The 24,179-nt window shown below is 34.1% G+C and overlaps 1 protein-coding gene across 2 annotated transcripts in view; it reads left to right on the top strand.

The window, feature by feature from the left end:
- The window catches only part of AOX1 (aldehyde oxidase 1), an 81,063-nt gene that overhangs the window by 16,537 nt on the left and 40,347 nt on the right, over window positions 1-24,179 (top strand). For both annotated transcript variants that reach the window (XM_031957216.1, NM_001282155.1), the window contains exons 6-18: window positions 399-460; window positions 3,804-3,893; window positions 5,190-5,270; window positions 5,884-6,028; window positions 6,228-6,320; window positions 7,891-8,042; window positions 8,926-9,019; window positions 11,306-11,415; window positions 13,495-13,679; window positions 15,671-15,833; window positions 19,970-20,062; window positions 21,147-21,316; window positions 22,151-22,277. In XM_031957216.1, coding sequence (XP_031813076.1) covers window positions 399-460; window positions 3,804-3,893; window positions 5,190-5,270; window positions 5,884-6,028; window positions 6,228-6,320; window positions 7,891-8,042; window positions 8,926-9,019; window positions 11,306-11,415; window positions 13,495-13,679; window positions 15,671-15,833; window positions 19,970-20,062; window positions 21,147-21,316; window positions 22,151-22,277 — 1,565 coding nt within the window. The remainder of the gene's footprint in view (window positions 1-398; window positions 461-3,803; window positions 3,894-5,189; window positions 5,271-5,883; window positions 6,029-6,227; window positions 6,321-7,890; window positions 8,043-8,925; window positions 9,020-11,305; window positions 11,416-13,494; window positions 13,680-15,670; window positions 15,834-19,969; window positions 20,063-21,146; window positions 21,317-22,150; window positions 22,278-24,179) is intronic.

Here is a 24,179-nt window from a genome sequence, read left to right as displayed (position 1 = left end):
GGAAAGAGCAGAATTGCATTCAGGAAATTGTACAGTGTTTCTAATAACCCCAGAACTTTTCTCTTTGACTCTCTAGTTGGGAACTTGCACTAATGGAGAAAGAATTCATAGGGATGAGATCATAGATCCATTGACATTAGAGAACAACATATATATTAGAGCTGTCAAAATATGTGGCCTTTGTTTATTTTCTTTCAGTATTCTCTATCAGACATTCCAGGTACTTGACAGAGAGGAGAGAACATGGGTTGAAATTGCCATTAGTGTTCTAATTTAGAATTACACGTTTCTCATTGTAGGTAGTAAAGTAGATGATATATGGGAAGAATGGAATACATGTTCATATGCACAGTTAACACAATTGTTTTGTTTTGTTTTGTTTTGTTTTTCTCATTCAGGTAACTTGTGCCGTTGCACTGGATATCGGCCCATAGTAGATGCTTGCAAGACTTTTTGTAAAGTAAGAAGGGATAAAAATCCTTTTATTTTATTTTTGCCAGTGAATTAAAATGCAGGAGTCAGGGTGGAGATGACAGGGTAAAAGATTTGGAGATATGGCTAGATCCATTATTATCATCCAATGGAAAAATAGAGATCTCATTGAATTTCTGTAAGTCATAACCTCTCTGAGTTTAATTTTGTTATGAATAAAATTGTAATAATAATATTTACGCTATCTACCTTACAAATAGTGGCTATGATAGCCAAATTATATATATATATGTATATCTATCTATCTATCATCTATCTAAATGCATATAGATCTCTCTATTGATTTGTAAACCTTAAAATGCTATGGCAATATAAGTTGTTAAAATTATCATCATTAATATGGTATTGTTTGTCTCACTTGGGACATTGTTAATCGACTTTAATGGAAGCACTTAATTCTTTTAAGATGGTTACAGCTTTATTTTTGGCTCTTTGCCTAGATCACTTAATATTATTATTTTTTGATTGCTGTATAATGAAAATTTATTTAAATTCTTTACATCATATATTTATTTTTTCAGATTGTATCTTGTGCCCCTGTTTTTGATTCAAATCCCTTGTACAGGAATGTTTTATCAATTAATCAGTTAATAAATAACTATTAAATATCTATAATGTATGTAGAATTGGGTACATAAATAACAAAAGTGAGAAAACTTTTTCCTGCAGGAATTTACATTTTACTGTTTTTTTCTCCCAATGGTATTTCATTCTCTAGGTACTCAAGTTCAAAACTCAACTCCTCACTTTCCTCCATCCCCAAAGAGTTTCTAATCAGATGCCAAATCTTATCTTTTTATCTTCACATCTCTTGTACCTATCTCCATCTTTCCACTCACAAGACCATTATCTATGTTTTCAGCCTCTCTTGCCTGGGCTATTGCAATAGCATTCTAGTAAGTATTATATTCTCAAGTCTTTCCTCTTTCCAATGCATCCTCTGAACTGCTGCCAAATAGATATTCCTAAAATACAAGTCCAGGGGTGTTCTGGAGCAATTTACACTGACCCAAGAAAATTTGACTGTTCCAACATGAGCATTTTATATCTCAGAAATCAGCAAAACAATAAAAATATTGTTTTGTTGAATATTTAGTCTTAAGAAAATGAGGAGGAAAATGCAAAAAAAAAAAATGCAGATAAAGCTTAGATGAATGTGTATGCATTTCTCTTCTCAGAGAACTGGTTGTTAAATATTCACCAGCTCACCAGTGTACAAGTCTGATCTTATCACACTTCTGTTCCATAAACCTCAATGGCTTCCCCACTAATGTTTAATGCAATCTTCCCTATTTCACATTTTAAATCTTTTACAGTTTGGTTGCAATCCACCTTTCCAGCCTTATAATACATCACTACTCCTCACATACTCTATGACTTGGCCAAACTTTCCTTCCGACTGTTTCTCCATAAAATACTCCCTCTCCTATTTTCAGTTGCATAGAATATAGTGCATAGGCACAGACTGCTTACTTTTAATATATGCTTTTTAATCTCCCAATTATTTCTTGTTTTTTATCTCAGCACAGTTGTCACCTTTTATATGAAGCCTTTCCTCATTGTCCCAACATGTTAGTTGTCCTTCCCTATTACCTTTTATTCACTTGATATATTTTTATATACACTCATGAGTATAAATATTATATATATATACTGTATAATTGTATATGCTTATTTATTTGCAGATTTTTCTTTCCTCTTCATCACTGTTTATACACAACTCCTTCAAGTCTCAAGACAGTGTCAGTTATTTCAGGTCAAGAATAGTTTCATTTTTAAAATTTGCACCACAGGTGCCTGTCACCAGTCCCTTGCCACATGGTAGGATATTGTTGTTTGTTCTTTGTTCTTGAAGAGCACCATGACATAAGGGAGCTGATGCCATGACATGCAAGTGAATTGGGAAATGAGGGAAGCTGTTCAAGGTCCCCTGTCTCACCTTCCCCTCCAGAGCCATCTGGGTCCAGCCATCAGATAGAGATTAGGATGACTGGGGATGGCCCTGGATGCAATGAACGACCTTGGCCTTTTTTTTTTTTTTTAATAAAATAATAAATATTTGTTGATTTATTATTTGGGGGCTACAATAAATTCGCATATTATTAAGTACAGGATTTATACCAAAAAGGAATCATACTACTTGAAGGGGGTGGGGTAAGGGATTTACAACTTGGGGAAATAATTAAGGTTTCTTAAAGGAAGTGATATTTGAACCAAACCTTTCAGGGAGCTAGTGGCTCCAAGAAGAGAAGACGAGGAAGGAAACAGCCTATGCAAAGCTTCAGAGGAGGGAGATTGAATGGCAGTGTCAGGGAGGATGAACAGAAAGCTGGATTTGTAGCAAGAAGTTGGCAAAGGCTTAGAGAAATCTCTTCCAAATTCTGATCAGAGATTACTGGTTTAAACAAAATGAAATGTGCTCCTTGAGGACTTTAATCTTATTTTAGATCACTTTATTTAATATATAACATTTCTTATGCTCTCTCAGCCCTGAAAGTGTAACTGCTAAACAATTTTAAAACTAAGACTTTGTTACTTTTACATAACACGATTCTTGAGCCAAACTGTGTATTGAATGGCCAAACAAAAACAAAAACCCTCCCTCAGACAATATTTTGGTCCTAATAGAAAAACCATGTGTTCAGTTGGCTTCTAAATATTTATTTTTCTGAAATCAGGATCAGTAACAGACCTAATAGAAAGCTCCTGCTTTAGAGAGAAGATTGAGAAGTTAAAGTTCATGCAAAGAATATGTATCAGAGATGGAATATGAGCCCAGGCTTGCTGATTCCTAGTCCAGTTCTCAATCCACCATGTCTTTTCTCTATTATTAAATGATTACTTCAAATTTCAGTAATTAAAAAATTAGCATTTGGATGTCAAACAGTATGCATAATCTATAGGCTTACATATTGGAAAATACAAAAAAGGGATAAGATATATTTCTCTCCTCAATTAGAATCATAAACACTGATACTTTTGGCGGGGTAGGCTTGGGATGGGATCTGTGATCTAGAAGGAGTATCACTAATTCAACAATTAAATCTTGACTAATAACTTAGCCTAGAGACTAAAAAAATCACCTAGAGAATTGAAAAGTTAAATGACTTGCCCATGATCAAAAAAGCTCATTTGTGTCAAAAGCAGACCCACTATCCACTACACTGTACAGCCTCTCACTTCAGTACATTACACTTTATAAATGTAATAGGGAAGCTTCTAGTTATTAGTCACTACCGTAATTCTTTTCCTTTAAGGATTCTGGTGATCAGCATTAACCTCATTGTTGCTTTTTTTTTTTTTTCCCCTAGACTACGGATTGTTGTCAGGGTAAGGAAAATGGCATCTGTTGCTTTGATCAAGAAGAAAATGAATTGCTGGATTCTGAACAAGAAAATATGGTAATTTAAATTAAAGCTTTTGGGCTTGCCTTCTAGGTAGAGGAATGGGTACTTATTTGATATAATTTGAGGGACCCCAAGAAGGTTCCTTAACCCAATAATATCTGTCCCTTCTTTTTACAGGAGCATTGCTTTTGGCTAAAGGACTGTTTCTTGTTAAAAATGCAAATCTCTCTGGTTAGAGAAATAGGGTATCTGTATTAACTGTTAATGAGTCTCATTCTTTCTTCTTCCTTCACTTTAAAACTATTAGCCCTTATTTAGAAAAGGTGCAAAGACAACTTTTGCATTGTCCACGGCTTTCCATTCAATCAAAACTCTATAAAAGTATTCCTTGATTCTGTATTTAATTCTTAATTCATAAGGTATTATGTAAGTCAATCAAGCTTGTTTTGTGGAATTATCTATAACCTGAATCAAAAAGGTGCTTTACTTCCTTACTTCTTTCAGTGTCAAGGGGGACTCAAGTCAGTTAATTTTCTTTCAAGAACTATAATCACTTCCTTCCCTTTAAATAGGCTTCTCTCAAATATCCCATAGAAAAATTTTTGACCCTTTTGATTTCACTTGAGGCTAATAATTTTTAAAGGACATAAAAAAAAAGGCCTTTTTACTTCTCTAGGTTTCTCAACAATGGCAGATGTGAGCCTGAGGCCTCTGGCTCAACCCTGGATACAAACTTCACCTGAAAAAGCCAAATCACAAATCTTGCTATTCATTATAATTCTTTGAAACATATTGCATAGATTCATCATTATACATAGGACAAGTGAAAATACTATGGCCTCAAGAGTTTATAGTCTAAAGGAGACAAAATAGCAAAGTAACTCTTGTAAGATTCCATCACTAATTTTTCTTTTTCCTATTTAGTTTTTCATTTTCTTTTGTGGTTGTTCTCACTTATTTCCCCATGCAAAGGAGATGAAATGGGGAAAAGATAACAGACACATAGTTAGAGAAAGAGAAAAGTAAAAAGAGAGCAGAGGATCAGAAGTAATTTAATTCAATTCAGTAAATAGTTGTGCAAATCATCATATGCAAATTAGGAATATTAGAGGAGATAGACCCAAAATAAAAGGGAGGAGGTACAGAGTAATTATCCATTCCTAAACCCATGCTATTTGTTTTGTTACTGATCTTCTAGCTGACCCTAGATACTCCCATCTAGAGATTAAGAGAAGGTGACCCAATAAAGGAAGAATCTTGGAATTAGTATTGGCTTTTGGGATTAATTTATAATTCTTTACTTATAGCCAACTAACGTACTAAAAGTAATCACTGGGATTTTTTTTTAAGACATGTGAAAAACTATTTCAAGAAGAGGAGTTTCTGCCATTGGATCCAACCCAAGAATTTATTTTTCCCCCTGAACTAATGGTAAGTCAAACATGGTTGTTACCATGCTGTTCATGATAAGGTGTCATGGTGTTGAAACAATGGATAATTTTCTAGACTCTTTCTTAGAGATGAATAATATCCAGCCAACATTCTGGTTCGTTGTGCAAGGGGAAGGAGAGAATGGAAAACTAGGCAATTCCTGGGTCACTGTCAATGGAAAATGTAATGAGATTATGTCACCCATTATAGCAACCACAATTCTAATTTATCTATATATGTTCCCTATTTCCACTTTTGTATCCTAAATAGGATTATTTTTCAGAAATGATTAACCTATATATATATATATATATATGTCATGCTATGGGAAACTTTTTTTCAGAAATATATTCATTGAAAAGACTACTATTTGGCACTTTGTGGGAATATTCCCTTGAAATAGGAAAAAAATCTTGCTATGCTTTTAGCCTAATACTTTTTGTTAAAATTTTATTTTCATGTTCCTTCAGAGAGTCAACCTGTTGTAATTATTACAAATTACTTTCATTACTCCTTCAAAGATGGTTAATAGTCTAAGAGTAGAATGAAAACACAGAGGCAAGATATGTAAATTACAAGATGATATTGAAGTTATATATTGTTTTTCTAACAGTTGATGGCTGAGAAACAAACTAAAACTACAAGGGTTTTCTATGGGGAGCGAATAACTTGGATTTCTCCTGTAACACTAAGAGACCTTCTCGAAGTGAAAGCCAAATATCCAGATGCACCAATTGTTATGGGAAACACCACTGTGGGTATGTAGAAGCCAGGGAACTTGCTCCATGTGAACATGGTCAAAATTTTTGAACAACCCTATATATACAATATGCTTTTAAAGGAAGCAATGAAACTACTTATGTTTTGGTCATTCATCAATTGTTATTATGATTTCAAGATTAGAAAAATATCCACTTTGTTTTTTAAGGTCTTATTCTTATTTTTGTACCTCTTTAGGACCTGATATGAAATTCAAAGGAATTTTTCACTCAGTTATCATTTCCCCTGATGGAATTGCAGAACTTAATGCTGTAAATTACAAAGACAATGGTGAGTTCTTAGAATCTTTGCTTATTGGCTTATGATATATTAACTATATGATTTACTCTGCCTAATGGGAAAGTAAAAGTAACAACTCTTCCTAATTATTATTATGTACAAAAAGAAGTGGTGGTTGAATCTTACTCTTCTTTAAAACACAAAAAACAACTATTGATTCCTTTTGTTTTTACACATCATTTCTTTTTTTCCTATTCAATTGAATTTTATTTTTCTAATTACACATAAAGATAGCTTTCAGCGTTCATTTTTGTAAGATTTTGAGTTCCAAATTTTCTTTTCTCCTTTCCTCTTTTTCCGTCCCCTTCCCCAAGACAGCAAGCAATCTGATATAGGTTATACACATACAATCATTTAAAACACATTTCCACATTATTCATGTTGTGAAAGAAAGATCAGAACAAAGGGGAAAAAAAAAACAAAAGAAAGAAAAAACAAACAAAATTTAAAAAGCATTAAAAAAATAATATGCTTTGATCTGCATTCAGTCTCCACAGTTCTCTCTCTGGAGGCAGATGGCATTTTTTATCCCAAGTCTATGGAAATTGTCTTGGATAAATGTATTCCTGAGAGGAGCTAAGTTTATCATAGTTAATGATACGATGATCATCATATAACCTTGCTGTTACCGTATACAATGTTCTCTTGGTTCTAAGCTCATTTCAGTCAGCATCAATTCATGTAAGTCTTTTCATATTTTTCTTAAATCAGTCTTATATGTCATTTTTCAGTATATCATTATGCCCCCATCAAACCAATCTTTTTAACAAAGAAATTTAAACAAAATAGTCTGAGACAAAGAAAAACCTTTGAGAGCATTTGCCAACAAGGAGTACTATCTGTGCAATGAAAAAAAAAATAACACTAAAAGGCAACTAAACTACAATTAATTATAATGACCAACATTAGTTTTAGAAAAGAGCTGATAAAATGCTCTTTCCTCCTCTGGGGCTATTTAGTGCAGCATGTATTCCCATGTTTCTCTAAATTCTATGTATATCTCATTTTCTCTAGGACAATACATTCATCCATGTAACTTTTTTTCAACTGTACTCCAGTCGTTAAGTACTCACTCTATATCTAATTTTTTGTTTTTATTTTTTGCTATCATAAAAAAGCACTGATAACTGTTCAAAGAATTCTTTCTGACTCATTTTCTTTGGACCCAGTAATGGAATTACAAGGTTAAAGGATTTAAACAATGTAGTCACTTTTTTCCTTGCCATCCTCCTCTTTTTAGAGATTGAGACTAATTTTGAAACTAACTTATCCTCTATTATTGAATAATCAGCTTATGATTAAGGAAATCTTAACTATAACTAAGCAATATCAACTAGCTCAGGCAGCTTAGTAGGTAGTGTTAGGTAAATCTGCCAGTCTGCAAAGTGTTAATTGTCCTTTTAATTTTCATTGAGTCTCCTCAACTACTGCATATCAATAAACATCATAATAGTTTTTCAGTTTTTCAGATCCAAAACTTTAAATTATAATATGTTTCTGTGATAAGGATAGGTAATTAATGTTGTATACATCTTATTGATTTGAAATATCTTGGTTTCAGGGCTGACGATAGGTGCTGGTTGTAGCCTAGCTCAACTGAAAGATATCCTGACTGATATGATCTTGGAGCTTCCAGTAGAGAAGACTCAAACATACCGGGCTCTCTTAAAGCATCTGAGAACTCTAGCAGGATCACAGATCAGGAATGTGGCAGTAGGTGTTTTTTCACACTAAATCTCAGCTATTAAGCCCTATGTTCTATTTGATTATGAAAAGATAGTAAAGATCCTAGTAGGGTTAATCTAGGTTCAGGATTCACATTCAACAGGCACAGACTTAAGAGAGGTGTATGCAAGTTTACTACTGTTCAGAACCTTGATTCAAAAAAGATATAAGGGAAGAGGAAACATAAGTATATAAGTAGCACACAATTAACACAGTGGCCACAATAGCAATAAAGACAATATAATCAACAAATAAGCAACATACAACATACATCATCACCACTCCAAGTAAGCACTAACACTTGAACTTCATGGTTGGGAGAATCCCTAGTCACAACCATTTAGAGTCTCAGAGAGGGAAAGTTCCCAGGCAAGTTGTACAGTCCATTCTGGGGGAGATTCTCAAAGTTCTTTCCCACTAAGGGATTTTTATAGATTGAGATCAAAGAAAGCATTGTACTGAGTATTTCATTTGATATGTGACCGATGAGATGAAGCAGCCTTCCAGGTGCAGGGTGTCCATCTCAAGGGACCCACGAAGGAGAATATTTGTTCATTCCTTTAGGATGACTGGATTTGCTCAGAGAATCTGGAGTTTCTAAGGCAAACAGGTCAGCAATAAAGAAAACATTAATCAATGCTCAAGGAGGATGGCCTTTTCTTCTTATATTTTCCTGACATTCCATCACATACCTACAAGCACGTTCTCATATTCTCAGCAAAAAGTTACACAAAAGACATGGCCGAGACTCACTAGAATTCCTTACTCGCAGGGTTCCTTACAATCCCTAAACTGAATTTTTTTTCACTTGTATTTTAAAGCATGTATTTCTAATGGAATAAAGAAATCAATTTTTATCTTCTTTACAAAGTCTTTAGGAGGCAATATCATCAGTAGACATTCAACATCAGATCTGAATCCCCTTCTGGCTGTGGGTAACTGTACCCTTAATCTGGCTTCAAAAGGTAAGTTATTAGAAAGGGTATAAAAGGTGTCAGAAGCAGAGCCTTGATAAATCAAACTGATAGAACAGAAAAGGACTTCAAATGATTGTCTAGCCTAGTTCCACTTCCTGCTTTCAAGTAGAATTGTATCTAAATTATCACAAAAGTTGACATTTTTGGGTCAAGGACCCCTTTTTCAATTTGGTCTCTTGATGTCTTTAATGTTTTTAAATGCATAAAATAAATATATATATATATAGGATTATAGAGAAAAATACTTATATTGAAATAGTTATGAAAATATTAAAAAAAAGAAACCCTGTTTATGGACCCCAGGTTAAAGACCTCTGATCTAAATGAACAAATCTGAAACAATCCTTATTTCACAGGTCCTGAATAAGTGTCTTTGTATTCCAGTGCCTAAATTTGTGCAATTTCTTTTTCCTTTTAGATATAGGAGATAGAGAACTGGTCTCAAAGTTGAAATTGTCACATATACTATGTGCCTAGGAACTGACCTCAGAGCCAGAACTCTGACTCATACCAGTTATATGACAATATATAACCTTTCCATATTCTAGGTAGAGAAGGTTCTGCATCTAGTTTTCCTAAATGAGATCAGAGTAGTAATCTCATCAAAAGGATTTCCTGAAATCTAAGATCTAGTATCTGTGATCACAGCATGGATCAGTAGAAAGTGACTAGCATATGATATTACTTGTTGATTTACAATAGAGTGCTAGTTTGGAGTCAGATTACCTAGGTTCAAATTCTGACTATAACACTTAATAGCAGTATGATTTTTTTTAAGGCAAATTACTTTCTAAATCTTAGTTTTTCATTTGTAAAATGAAGAGATTTGAATTAAATAGCCTATAATTAATTCCTTTTTAGCTGTAAATTTATGATCTTATGACTTTTATCAAGGTTTCTCTTTACTAAGCTAAATATCTTCAAATTACTTAACTGTTCTTCATATAACATGCTTCTGAGTCTTCTCACCATTCTGAGTGGTCTCCTCCTAGTGTCCATCTTGAAATGTGATACCCATTTCTTAACACAGTGCTCTAAAGCAATGATATCAGCTTTGTATTGATTTTGAACACCACAGATTAACATCATCTATGATGTATATGTATTCATTAAACATTTCCTTGTTATTTTGGGGGGTTTTGAATTTGACATCTCTACTGTAGAACAAGGCTGATAAGGACAAATTGTAAGCAGATCCTATCAACTTCCTTGTTACTGATACTGCACTTTATTAAGGCAATCTGAGATGACATTAATTTTCTTTAGCAACTATATGATATGGCTCAAATTAAGTCTCATATTAAATTTTATGATATATTTCCAAATATCTTTTTCCTGCATGATAGTATTTTTTTTTAAAAAAGATTGAATCTAAGAATGTTCCACAAACTTCAAAGAGAGAAATTAATATTATTAATGAGGATTATGAAACATTCAACTGGGGCTAAAGAAAAAAGCATAAGCATCCAAAGACTAATTGACCTACATATTGAAATGTTGAAATATATTGTTTAACAAATTTCTAGGTGATTGAGGATAGAAGATGATGAGGAAAGACTGTATTCTCAGGAATGGAATTAAAAAATTTCTTAGCTGTTGAACTCTCCTTTGGGTGGTAGCCCCACTGTAGCCCACCAAAAGAAATTTCATATATACTTAGATAATGATCATATATGTTTATTTGTATGTTAACAAAGAAGGGGAAAATCAAAAAGTTTTTTTAAAAATTTTTATCTGTATCTCAGAATAAAACTTTTCTCCTTTATCCCCTCCTCAAAGCAACTAATTTTTTCCTTTGAATGCAGTAGGTGACAAAGTGCTAGACTTGGAATGAGGAAGACATAAGTTCAAATGTAACCTCAGACTCTTATTAACTTTGTGATTTTGAGTAAGTCATTTAATCTCTGTCTGCCTCATTTGTCTTCACCTGTAAAATGGAGATAACAATAGCACCAATCTTCCAGTGTTGTTGTGAGGATAAAATGAAGTAATATTTGTAAAGTGCTTTGTAAAACTTGACACTACAGTAATACTGGATATTATTGTTATTTTTAATGGTATTTGGTTGCATGAGGTCCATCATTTATCAGAATCTGATGATGTGAAAAACTTTCTAAGTTTCAGAGAAGGTGTCCCTCTACATTGATAGAGGCAGTTCCTCTCTATAACCTCTCTATTCCAACAAAATCACAGGTTTATCCAGAAAGAAAATAAAAAGGAAAGGGCCAAAATAGAATTATGGAAATTGCCTTTTCCCACCCCTCACCCCCACAGATGGAAAACGACAAATTCCTTTAAATGACCAATTTCTTATGAGGGCACGGAGTGCAGATCTCAAGCCAGAAGAAATCTTGGTCTCAGTGAACATCCCCTATTCTAGGAAGGTAAGCAACTTATTGGTTTTATCAAAGAGGCTAATATGAACAACTTAATAATTTATCAGATCTAATTTGGAGGGGAAAAATGTAGGTTTCCTGTAGTCATAGGTTCAAACCCAGAAAACATTTCATTACAAATAACTTGTGCAAAGTTCAGACATTTAATTACCTTATATTCACGTTACATATTGTATTATCTGTTCCCATGTTCCTTTCCTTCTTTCTTTGTATTCTCCCTTTGTTTCTCTCCCATTCTTTAAAATAGAAAATTGCTTTTTTTTATTGAGACTTTCCTCTACTTGGTTCTACCCCATGTTGCTTTTTTTCCCCTTTAATAAAGTTTAAATAAACTTACCTTTTCCTGTTCTGGGGGGTTAAAAAAAGACAGAGAAAATGTTTCAATTAAAAAGTAATGTAAACTTTAATAATATAAGACTTAATTTCGTACTGAGCATTTTCATTGGCAACACTTCGGGCTTAGAACTCTCTTCCCTATCTGCCTCTTAGTCCCTCCAATTCTCAGCTAATATCCCATCTTCTGCTAGAAGCCTGTCCTAGTAGTCCTTTCTCTTAGAACCTTCTCTTTGGGATTAGCTCCAACTAGTCCTGTATATATCTAATTTGCACACCACAGTTTACAACTTGTCTCCCCTCATTAGAAGATGAATTTGTTGAAAGCAGAGACATTTATTTGGTTTTTCTGTGTAGGTATACTAATGCCTGCCCTATACTACGTGCTTAACAAATTTTTGTTGATTTGACTTGTGCATGGCAATAGTTTCCTCTAAGATTTTCCCTCCCCACAATAAAACTTGGTTCTTTTTACAATAGCAATAGTGACAGGCCCATGTTGACCCATCTGGGGTAGCTAAGTGGTGCATTTGATAGAGAGGCCTGGAGACAGGAAGATGCGAATGTAAATCTAGCCTCAGACTACCTCTGAAACACTGGGCAAGTTGCTTTAACCTTTTTCTCAGTTTCTTCAACTATAAAATGAGTACTTAGATGAAAATCAAATGAGATAAATTATAAAGAAGTCACTACTGTGGATGATACATAGTAGATGCTTAATGAATATTTGCTCCCTACTTCCTTTCCTCCCCACCTGGACACAGGAAAACCTGAGATATATCAGTGTAGGGAGACAGGGAAAAGAAATTGAGTTAAGTGGGAATTGGGAGGTGGAACGTTGCCATATTGATATATCTTGATATTTATATTTCTGAAAAATCACTTAGAAGTGAAATTATTCAATAATAATTATATTGAAATTGGGAATGTTGTTGAGTAGAGATGAGGTGTTTTGTATGGCTAGGATTGCATGGGTAGCTAATTACTGGCAAAACTTAGAACTCAGAATTGGCAGAGACCTAGAAGCCAAGTCTTCTGGCTTCACTTTTCATTGCACCATTTATAGTTTATATCCTCTGCAAAAGATGGCTATCTAAAGGAAATTTCTGTTGATTCTTTTTTGTACATCGAAGAACTCTTTTACAAAATGAATAAATACCATTTAATTTCTCTGTTTCAGTATCTCTCTCTCTCTCTCTCTCTCTCTCTCTCTCTCTCTCTCTGTCCCTCCCTTCCTGCCTCTCTCCCTCTCCCTCTCTGTCTCCTTCTCCCTCTCCCTCTCCCTCTCCCTCCTTCTCTCCCTCTCCCTCCGTCTCCTCTCTTCTTCTTCTTCTTCTTCTTCTTCTTCTTGTTCTTCTCTCTCTCTCCCCCTCTCCTTCTCTCTCTCTTTCCCTCTCTCTCTCCCTCTCCTTCTCTCTCTCTTTCCCTCTCTCTCTCCCTCTTTCTTTCCCTCTCCCTCTCTCTCTTTCCCTCTTTCTCTCCCTCTCCTTCTCTCTCTCTTTCCCTCTCTCTCTCTCTCTTTCTCTTAATAATTTTGGATTTAAAAAAAAAAAACTTTGCATGACTTTTCTAAAGGTGAAGGATTGTTTTTAAAAATTAAACTTTATTAACCAGCTTAATGACTAGTCATTCAGCAAAATCACATGCCTGTGTGTGTACAATGTATGCACATATTCTTAGCTACTGGGTAACCCTCAGTTTTAATATTTTTCTTTGCTTAATTTTTGTCCTTAGTGGGAATTTGTCTCAGCCTTTCGACAAGCTCCACGTCAGCAAAATGCCCTGGCAATTGTTAATTCTGGAATGAGAGTTCTTTTTGAAGAAGACACAAACATCATTAGAGACATCTGCATTTTCTATGGAGGCATTGGTACTACCACTGTCTGTGCTAAGAAAATTTGCCAGAAGCTCATAGGAAGGTATGATATGAGATCGATAGATTTAAAATTAGAGGGCATTTCTAATTTATTGTTATATAGAATCCTTTATTGCTTCAAAACAATTATTGCTGTGGGTTCTTCTCCCACAAATACTGATTGCAGCCCCTCCATTGTCAGACAATGTTAGAAAGCTACTAGGGCCAAGTTCCTGGTAAGGACCTACTTCACATTAGGCTAGTCTTTGGCCAACAGTAATGGTTCATTAGTTGGTTCTCTCTTCAATTCCCTCCAACTTTGTAGAACCTGCCAGAGCTGACACTTTGATATCTTGCTGTTAAAAACCTTCACTTAAAGGTGAAATATCAGAGTTGACTTGATATAGCATAAAATTCATTCATGCATTCATCCATTGTTCAGTTAAGACCTAAAAGTCATCAGTCCCCTACAGGAACTTCTGATGTTCCTATCAATCAATCCACAAACATTTATTAAGGACCTAACACATGCCAGATACTGTACTAGATTCCATGGATAATAGAAATAAATATGAGATGGTTCCTGCTCTCAAAGAGCTTATATTACAGCACATATTGTAAACCTTCAAGTTTCCTAGGATATTAAGAAGTAAAGGCTTTATCCATGGTCATATAGCTGGTACAGTATTTAAACCCAAGCCTTCCTTTCATCAAAGCCATAATTTCTCTGTTATTGCCAAGAAACATATACATGGGATTTATACTAAATTATATGGAATCAATTAAGGTTTCATTATTACATAGGGATGATATTACATATGGATGTAAAGTCCAAAATGACCTCCGATAGAGATATCAACATAAACCTTTGAGCTGGAAGGGACATTGGAGGATCATTTGGTTTAATTTTCTCATTTGATAGATAAAAAATAAAAAGTCCAGAGAGTTTAAGCAATTTTACTAAGATCATCCAGCTATTAAATAGCAGAGGCAAAATTTTAATGGAGGTTCTCCAAATCCACATTCAGTGATTTCCCTCCTCTATCATTCTTGAATATGTATTTGTTGTTGTATGTGCATGTATGTGTGCACCTTAGTGCTGTCTTGAAAATGAATACAAATAATTTGGGTGTAATGTAAGTATGTGTTTATCAGTCTGTTTCCCAATAATAGCTTTAAAGAAAGTAAAATAAACGAAATCTATTCTTTGTCCTGGGGTGACTGCTCACCAGGATGAAAAAGTATGTGCAGTTTAAAGATTGATTGTCAAATGCTCTCTCTCTGTCCCTTTGTCTTCCTTCTTCCCTCCCTTTCTTCTTCTCTCCCTCCCTTTCTCCCTCCTTCTATCCATTTCTCTTTCTATCTCTCTAGTCTCTTCCTCTCTGTCTCTCTTCCTCTCCTCTCTCTCCTCTCTCCTTCTTCCTTCCCTTTCCCTTTCTTTCCCTTCCTCCCCTCTCCCTCTCCTTTTCTGCCCTTCCTCCCTCCCTTTCCCCCTCACTCTTCCATTTTCTTCCTTTCCCCTCCCTCCCTTTCTCTCTCTCTCTCTCTCTCTCTCTCTCTCTCTCTCTCTCTCTTTCTCCCTTTCTCCCTTTCTCCCTTCTCTTCCTCTTTCTCTCTCTTTCCCTCTCTCTCCTTTTCCTCCCTCCTTCCCTGTCTGTCTTTCTCTGGGTCTGTCTGTCTGTCTGTCTATATCTCTCTCTCCTTCCTTCCTCTCTCTCTCTCTCATACTACCACTCCCCCCTTTCCCCAAACACTCCTAAATAAACATATATGTATGCATTTATGCATATGTATTTGTATGTATATAGAAGGAAAGGAGAGGGAATAAAAAGAGACAGTGCTAGCCAACTTCTTTTCAGCACATTTTAAATTTTGTTTTGCTCCCCCTTATAATGGGAGGAATGATACTTGATTTAGCGTATAATACAACATAATTATAATTATGACAGACTTTAGTTGTTTATTTTAAGAACCATGCTTTTGTTCCATAGGTAATGACTGGTATGTATTGAGTTCTACTTTTTTTAAAAAAATTTTTAAATCTATTTCTTATAGAGCATGGAATGAAGAGATGCTGGGAGAAGCTTGCAAGTTGGTTCTAGCTGAAGTTTTGCTCCCTGGCTCAGCTCCAGGTGGAATGGTGGAATACAAGAGATCCCTCATTGTTAGTTTTCTTTTCAAATTCTACATAGAAGTTTTGCAAAATTTGAAGATGATGGTAAGTTTAATATAGTGTTTAGATCTGGTTTCCTTCTTCTGAAGGATATTGTTATATCAGTGAAGAATGTAATCTGTGACTTACTAGATAAGATTATCCCAGAAAATTTTCTCATTCCATATACAAAAATGGTAAAATTACTCATACCGGTATCCCTTAGAATATTGAAGATAAAAGAGTACAAATTATACTCATGCAAAACTCATGTCCTTGATTTATGTGTTAATCTACTGTTTCCTAGGATAAGGCTGGATCATCAGTAAAATGGACATTTCTGGGAAGCATTGTTCATTGAATTGTGTGTTTTTCTGTAATGCAAGCAGATTTTTAAAAAAATGTCAGTATTTTCATTTTTAAAATCTCTGGCTACGTAGAATATTTGTGTTCTTTAAAAGTATGAATAGATTTTTTGTCAACAAAGAATCATTATAGTAAAATGGAAAGAGTGGCAATCATTGAATCAATGAAAATAGGTTTGACTCTTGCCTCATTCCTGACCTGTAATGACCAAGTCAGTTAATCTCAGGTTCCTCATCTTTAAAATGGTTTTAACTGTATCTGTATTGCTAATCTCACTAGGTAAGATAATATACCATGTAAATCCTCAAAATGTTATATAATTATAATCTATTATTATTTACTCATAAGGCTTATTTGTGATAACATGCTTTTCTTCATATAAATTTAATCTCTTATTATTTACTTAACTGCTTATTTACAGTGATATGCTACTCTTAATATACAAATATTAATCCTAGTGACTCATCTACAGAAATGGTGACTGATTTGTGCAGCTCCATCTATGCTAGAGGTCCTTAATCTTTTTTGGTTTATAAATTCATCCAGGCAAGTCTATAGACCCTTCCTCATAGGAATTGCCTAGAATTATAATTTTTTTGAAATACAATTATCAAAATATTTTAAAGAAGGGATCCCAGATTAAAAACTTCTGTTCTTCCCTTTTTCCATATAAGGGGAAACCTTTATGTGTATGAGACTGATGCTAGAAATGTTATGTAATAGAGGAGTGGAACTGGGAACTCTTGAGTTATATTCCTAGCTCTCTCCCTCCCTTGCAGTTTCATTTCTCTATACTTTCATTTTGTCATCATTATTATTTTAGATAGGGTAGTTAGGTGGTACAATGGATAGAAGGGTGGGTCTAGAGTCAAGAAGACCTGAGTTCAAATACAGTCTCAGATTCTTAGTAGCTGTATGACCTTGGGCAACTCACTTCATGCTTTTTGCCTCAGTTTCTCCATCTGTAAAAATGAGCTGGAAAAGGTAATTATAACCACTCCATTATCTTTGTCAAGAAAACTACAAATGGTATCTTGAAGAGTAGGATACCTCTGAAGTGATTCAACAACATCAAAATAGTGTTAGATATCAGATGGGATGGTACAGTAGAGTGAATGCTAAATTTGGAGTCAGAAGACTTCAATTCAAATCCTCTCTTAGATATTTACTGTTTGCCTTATTAGGCACAAGTCATTTAACATCTTAGATTTTCTCATTCATGTGGTGAATACTGTCTCACAGGGTAGCTGGAAAGGTAGCTCTGTTTAAAAAATAGAATTCTGTATGGATATGAATATGATTATACTCCCCAATACCCTTTCTTTTTTGATCACTGTGATCATTTCCTAAAACTGATCACATTGATTAAGAAATGTCAAGTTGCTTCTAGATTTTATCTTTTCAGTATCTTTTCCTACCACCAGTTCTTTGAAACTGGCAGGAATAAAAGATGTTATTTTTCCTTTAGAGGTGGGAAAACTAAAGCCCAGAGGAAAATAAAAATATATCTATAATATCCATAAATTATATCCATAAAATCCAAGTCTATGGCTTACTATTAAAATCTTTACTCTTATGTAAAACTAAGAAAAAAGAATGTTCTCATTCTTTGATGCATCTGTTATTAATGTGAGATGGACTCATTACAGATCACACACCATCTATAACTTCTCATCCTGCTCAGCTCTTGCCCATATCTTCCCAGAAATCCTCTATAGTTGTCCACCCAGTAAACTGGAAGCCATCTTCTAGATCAGTTGTGTCAAATTAAAATAGAAAGGAATCTCGGCAGGTGCATGTTAACTTAGAAAACCACAAAATGAACATTATTTATCTTATATTATTTGGAAGTGCAGCAAAATGGTGTAGTGAATAGAGTGCCAGGCCTGGAATCAGGAAGACCTGAGTTCAAATGTGGACTCAGAATTTACTAGCTGTATGATCCTTGGCAAGTCAAATAATCCTGTTTTGCCTCCATTCCCTCTCTCTGAAATGAGAAGGAAATAGCAAGCCACTACTATATCATTGCCAAGAAAAATCCCAAATGGGGTCACAAAGAGTCAGATATGACTGAAAGCAATTAGACAACTTCAGACAGCATTGTATTTTTATTTATTTATTTTTGTTAAACATTTCCTAGATTCCTAAAATTACATTTTACTCTGGTTCAGGCTGTTCTGTAAAATTTGGCAGCAGCTGACATCTCTGCTTTAAATCACCGATGTTATGTGGGTACTAGTGAAGTACGTGGGTTGGCCATGTATTATACTTTGCTTCTGAAACTTCCTTATTTCTGGTCATCCATATCAGGTTCATTGATTTAGAGCTAGAAGAAAACCTATAAACCACCAAGTCAAATTCTCTTATTTTGCAGATGAGAAACCTGAGCCCCAGGGAGGTTAAGTAATTTGTCTAGAGTGATTTTTAAATCATATTTTATGCCTCTTCTGGTATACATTTCTCATTTGGTAATATGCTTCAATCTTTTTATTTCTTCCATGTGCCTCTTAGGTACATTTAATGTACCTAACTTAATTTAATTTAATTTAATAATATACGTTTAGTAGCCATATAGTATCACCAGAAAAAAATAGTGATAGAAAGATGAACCTTTGGCTCAGGAAGAAGTGAGGGGTCATTAAGATCCCCAGAGTTGTTTTAATTGCGTATTATAGAGTAAGAACAATAAGAGTTTTTATTTATATACTGTCTTAGGGTCTCAAAGTACCTTTTATATTTTATTTGACCCTTACAACAACCTTTAAGGATAAGTACTATAGATTTTCTTTTCCAATTTTTATTTTAAAAGTAAATGTCTTATTGATTGTCTTTAAAAATTAACTATCAAACTGACCCCCCAACAGAAATTCTCTTATAACAAAGGCAAGGGGATAAAGCATTATAGAACAATATATTGGCTATTTCTGATAATGATTGCTTCATTCTAATACCTCTCTGCTGAGAAACCATTATCTCTAATTTGCAGATGAGGAAATTGAGGCTCAGAGAAATTAAATGACTTTTCCATCACCATATAGCATTTAAAGATAGGATTTAAGTCCAATTCCCTTCATTTTTAAATCTTGTAGTTTTTTGCTTTGCCACATTTTCATTTATGAACATAGTATGATCTTCCTGTAATGAAAAGCTGACTATCATCTTGGAATTTTAATTTTTTATTAAAATGATTTAAATAAGCATTGTAAGGAATGTTAGAAATTAGTGATACAAATTTATTTAAAACTATGCATATGCTATATTATTTTATTAGTTAATTTTCTATATTTATTTTTATAATCTCTAAAATGAGAGCTGGAGTAGGAAGTCTCCAATTTTCTGTGGTCTTCATTTTCCTTAGCTAGGTTGTTATTTATTAGTTGAGATCGATGACTGTGTCTTTTGCTGCTTTTTACCCAAAATTGCCCTACATATAGAAGAGAAATCAATGAATGTTTGTTAGTGATGATGGCAGTGAGCAATTGAATGTTAGGTTTGGATTAGAACTGTTGGTTATTAAGTGATTGAGGGCTTTACTTAGAGTTTATTTTAAACTAATTTTAGAGTTTATTTTATAAATAAATATAAATAAATAATCATATTTATTTATATAACATATATTAAGATATTATATTATTATATATTAATTAATTATATATAATTGTATATAATGTATAACATAATACATAGTTATAAATATTAATTATATATTAATATTATATAGTTATATTATAATTTATAATATAAGTAAATGAATAAATAAATATAAAATAAACTTAGAGTTTATTTTAAACAAAAAAACTAAAAAAACCTAAAATTATGAATTGTTTTCCTTTCAGAACCCTTCTCTCTGCCCTTCTTTACCAGATGGATATGGGAGTGTTTTAGAAGATTTCCATTCCAAACATTATGAGACTGTTTTAAGGTACCAGGTTAGTAGCATTTTTCCATTACCAAAGTGTAAAGGCACAAATTGTAAATATCATGCATGAATTTTATTTTGTTTGTTTGATTTTTGTTCTGCATGGGGGAATGTGTGTTGTAAAAAGAGATGATTATTCGGTAGGAAATAACTCTTATCTTAAAGCAATAGAGGCTACCCATGTTGCCACTATATCTTCTATGTTTTTCCAATCTCTTGTTTCCACTCTTGTGGCACTGAAATATCTCTATTCTTACTCTTTCCCACTTAGGAAAACCTACTAGTATCAAATATGGATAGGCACTGAGGGGAAGAAAGGAGAATAATATTTATTAGACTGTGGCTAAAAAAAAAAAAAACCAAAAACCCAAAACTAAAACTAAATTCAGTTGCTTAAAGGGTTCTTTACATGAATGATCCACAGATACACAACTCATATGTTTCCCTTGGAAATCTAAAATATAGTAAAATATTTACCTAGATATCATTTTCATAAGACTTCAATTCCCATAAAACTCTTATCTTATATTCTAACATTTTGCTAACTAGCATAGTTGGAAGTGATGATGGTCAATACTAGAAGAAATTAATGTATGAATTTACTTATGGTTACTTTGTTAGAAAGGAACAAATGAAAAGAATATAGGGATGAGATAAAGAATTTAGTTGTTTAATGAAATGATTGAGGCCAGATCCAATGATTTTGTGATGAAGAGAGCCATCTATATCCAGAGAAGACTGTGTGAATGTGGATCACAATATTCTCATTCTTTTTGTTGTTGTTCACTTGCATTTTGTTTTCTTACTCATTTTCTTTCCTTTTTGATCTGATTTTTCTGGGCAGCAAGAGAATTGTATAAATATGTTTTCACATATTGAGTTTAACATATATTTTAACATGTATAACATATATTGAATTGCTTGCCATCTAGGGGAGCGAGTGGAGGGAAGGAGGAGGAAATCTGAAACACAAGGTTAGGCAAGGATCAATGTTGAAAAATTATCCGTGCATATATTTTAAAAATAAAAAGCTTAAAAAAGAATTTAGTTGTTTTCTCTATTAATACATATAAATGGTTTTGTTTATTAAACAGAAGGTAGATACAAAACAGTTTCTTCAAGATCCAGTTGGGCGTCCCATCATGCACCTCTCTGGTATTAACCATGCAACAGGTGAAGCCATCTACTGTGATGACATACCAGCACATGACCAGGAACTTTTCTTGGCCTTTGTAACAAGTTCAAGAGCTCATGCCAAGATTGTGTAAGTAACATCATGATTTGAGGAAATCAATAATAATTTGAAGAGGGGAAATTATTTGCTCAGGTTGTCAGTGAGAGCCAGGGTTATGTAGAACTGGAGTTCAGGATTTGTTACAAATAATTTCATCATTTCTCATGAAAGAGTTTGAGTTAAAATCACAGAATTGAGGAACCTCAGAGATGGAAGAAATATCAAAGGTTCTAGTCTTGTCTAGTTTACTCCCACTCCAGTGTAGGAATTCTACTATAAAATCCTTGATAGGTACAACAGAAAGCTCTGTTTGAAGAATTCCAGTGAAGGTGAACTCACTATCTTCTGAAACAGCCCATTTCACTTTTGAGATGGCTCTATTAGGAAGTTTTTCCTTATTTGGGACTGAAATTTGCTTTCTTGTAACTTCTGTGCATTGATTCTGATTCTGTCATCTAGTTAGATTTCTGAGGTTCCTTTCAGTTCTAAATATATGATTGTGACTTGCATTTAGCCAATGTAGACTGGTTCCTAAAGTTCATTGCGTGTGTGTGTGTGTGTGTGTAAAAGCAAGTTTTTTCCTTTTTATTTTTCCCAGTCAAATCCAACATCATTCTGTTGTCTTAGACTAGGTGAGGAAAAGGTTGTTGGGACAAAGAATAGAAAAAGACTCTTATTCCAAAGACTCACTATCATCATCAGCTACTGGATCAGTTAGAATAGTGAGGCAAATAATGAGAATGGAGTATTTGTTAGGTATATTTTACCTTTTATATCTTGTCTTTCAATGACTATATTCTAAATAGGTTTTGGATTTCATATATGTTTCCCTGAAGAAATGTTGCAATTTATTTTTTAATTTAGGTCTATTGATACATCAGAAGCCCTAAAACTACCAGGAGTAATTGATGTCCTGACGGGTAAAGATCTTCAGGATGTAAACTCCTTCAAGAGTTTTCTTGAAAATGAGAAAATATTGGCAACTGATGAGGTATAATGCTTTTATTGTTTTTAAGTATTTTTTCCAATTAACATCATTTATATATTTTTTAAATTAGCAAAGGAATTTTAAAATGTATTAATTATCAAACTATTCTAACATTCCTTCATCTTTATTACCGAATTTTATGTTCAATTACAGTTACCAAAATCTGCTTAGTCATTTTCCTTATGTAGCTTTTGTTTAAGTGATTTAAAAATATTTATTTTCTAAAAACAGGAGTGGTCTTAAAGTTGGAAGATTTGACCTGTGGTTTGTTAAGGTGTGAGTGATAATATTTGAATTATTTAACTATACAGATAAAATTGAAAGGGAAAAAAATGGAGCCAGATTTGAGGGTGAGGGACTAGGAAAACAGGAACAGATGAAGAAACTGGACATCCTAGTGAGAATGAAGAATAAATTTAGGAGAAATTAGTTCTAGATTGAAGAATAGAAGACTATAACTAGGGAGAGATAGTTCAAGATCATGGAAGTGGCAAGTTATAGATAATGGTGTGACCTTAATTAGTGTCTCTCCATGAGTGACCAAGGCAGAATTAAAGTACAGATCATAGAAATTGAAGAGGTTGATGTATTTACTGGGAGGCCAGTTATGTCTGAAGGGACATTAACATGTATATTGAAGTCCTTAAAAATGAAGGTGGTGGTTGGAGTCAAGAAGACAATTATTAGTTAAGAAAGTTGTTGACATTGTTTGTTCTTCATTTTTGAAGTGGACCATGATATGAGGATTGTGGGTTGGGGGGTTCAGAGGTTGGGGCTGATGCATGACATGTGAGTTGGATTTAAGTGAGAGAGGGCTGTACAAAGCCACCAGCCTCACTCTGTCCTCCAGAAACATCTGGCTCCAGTGGCAAGGTATAGATCAAGATGACTGGAGATGGCCCATGCAGCTCCTTGAAAAAGTGGGAGGAAAAGACTTGGAAGCTGATGGATGATGAAAAGGATCTATACTGAGTGAACTTGGCAGCAGGTGGCAGCAAAACTCCTGAGTGCAGCCCAAATCAGATTAAAATGATTACATTTTAATGGGAAGCATTTAAGAAAAATACAAATACAGCACAGATGACGTTGATTTTTGTTTTTTAAATCAATGTGCAGCCTCTACTCTTTCCATTTGAGTTTAACACACTGATCTAGATGCATGGAGTAAATCTTTGAAGAAGGAGCTGCTGAGTATTGGTAGCGAAGTTGACTGAGAAGCTAAGTAAGCAAGCTTCTCCTGGCCTGAGGACATGAGAGAAGAAACATTTAGTATTTGAGACAGTGGCCAGTGAGGCAAAGGCTTCCTAAATTGCTTTCCATCAGCAAGAAAGAGTGAGAGAAGTACAAAATAAAAGGAAATTTGCTAAACAAAACAAAATACAACTGGGCTTTCAAAAGCCACTGTAGAAATAGAAAACTGGGAAGTGCTAGATACCTTAGGCAGATTGGAATGAGAGAGTGGTTCTGGTATTGGTGAAGAAGGTTTTTACTGTAGGAGATGGTGATGCTGAATTGCAAAAATTAGGGGAAAAGTGAATAGGAGTTAGTTAACCAAAGCATGGTGGAGTCTTACCCTCCAAGATTTTCTGATGATGAAGAATGATTTCAGATTATATTCTCTAAAGGAACAAAAGAGTTAGGCCTTGATTTTGGGCCAGATGTCTGGGTTAGTAAATGCCTAGAGGTCTGCTCTGCAAGAGCCTGAGGGAATTCATGCTCTTCGCCAGCTCTTCCTAGATGATGCACAGTCAAAAGAAATTTTAGACTTAGAACATGCATTTGACTCCTGTTTATGAACAGGGACCTGATGTTAACAAAATATCAGTGGCTTAGAAATTTGTATAGTGACAAATGTTAAAAGTGAGTCTTTTTAGCTAGGAAATATTAGTTCACACTCAGTACATA

This window comes from Sarcophilus harrisii, chromosome 3 (assembly GCF_902635505.1).
Source record: "Sarcophilus harrisii chromosome 3, mSarHar1.11, whole genome shotgun sequence".
In the NCBI taxonomy this organism is placed as follows: domain Eukaryota; kingdom Metazoa; phylum Chordata; class Mammalia; order Dasyuromorphia; family Dasyuridae; genus Sarcophilus; species Sarcophilus harrisii.
Note: the sequence above shows the minus strand (reverse complement) of the source record. Positions and strands in the feature narration are given on the sequence as shown.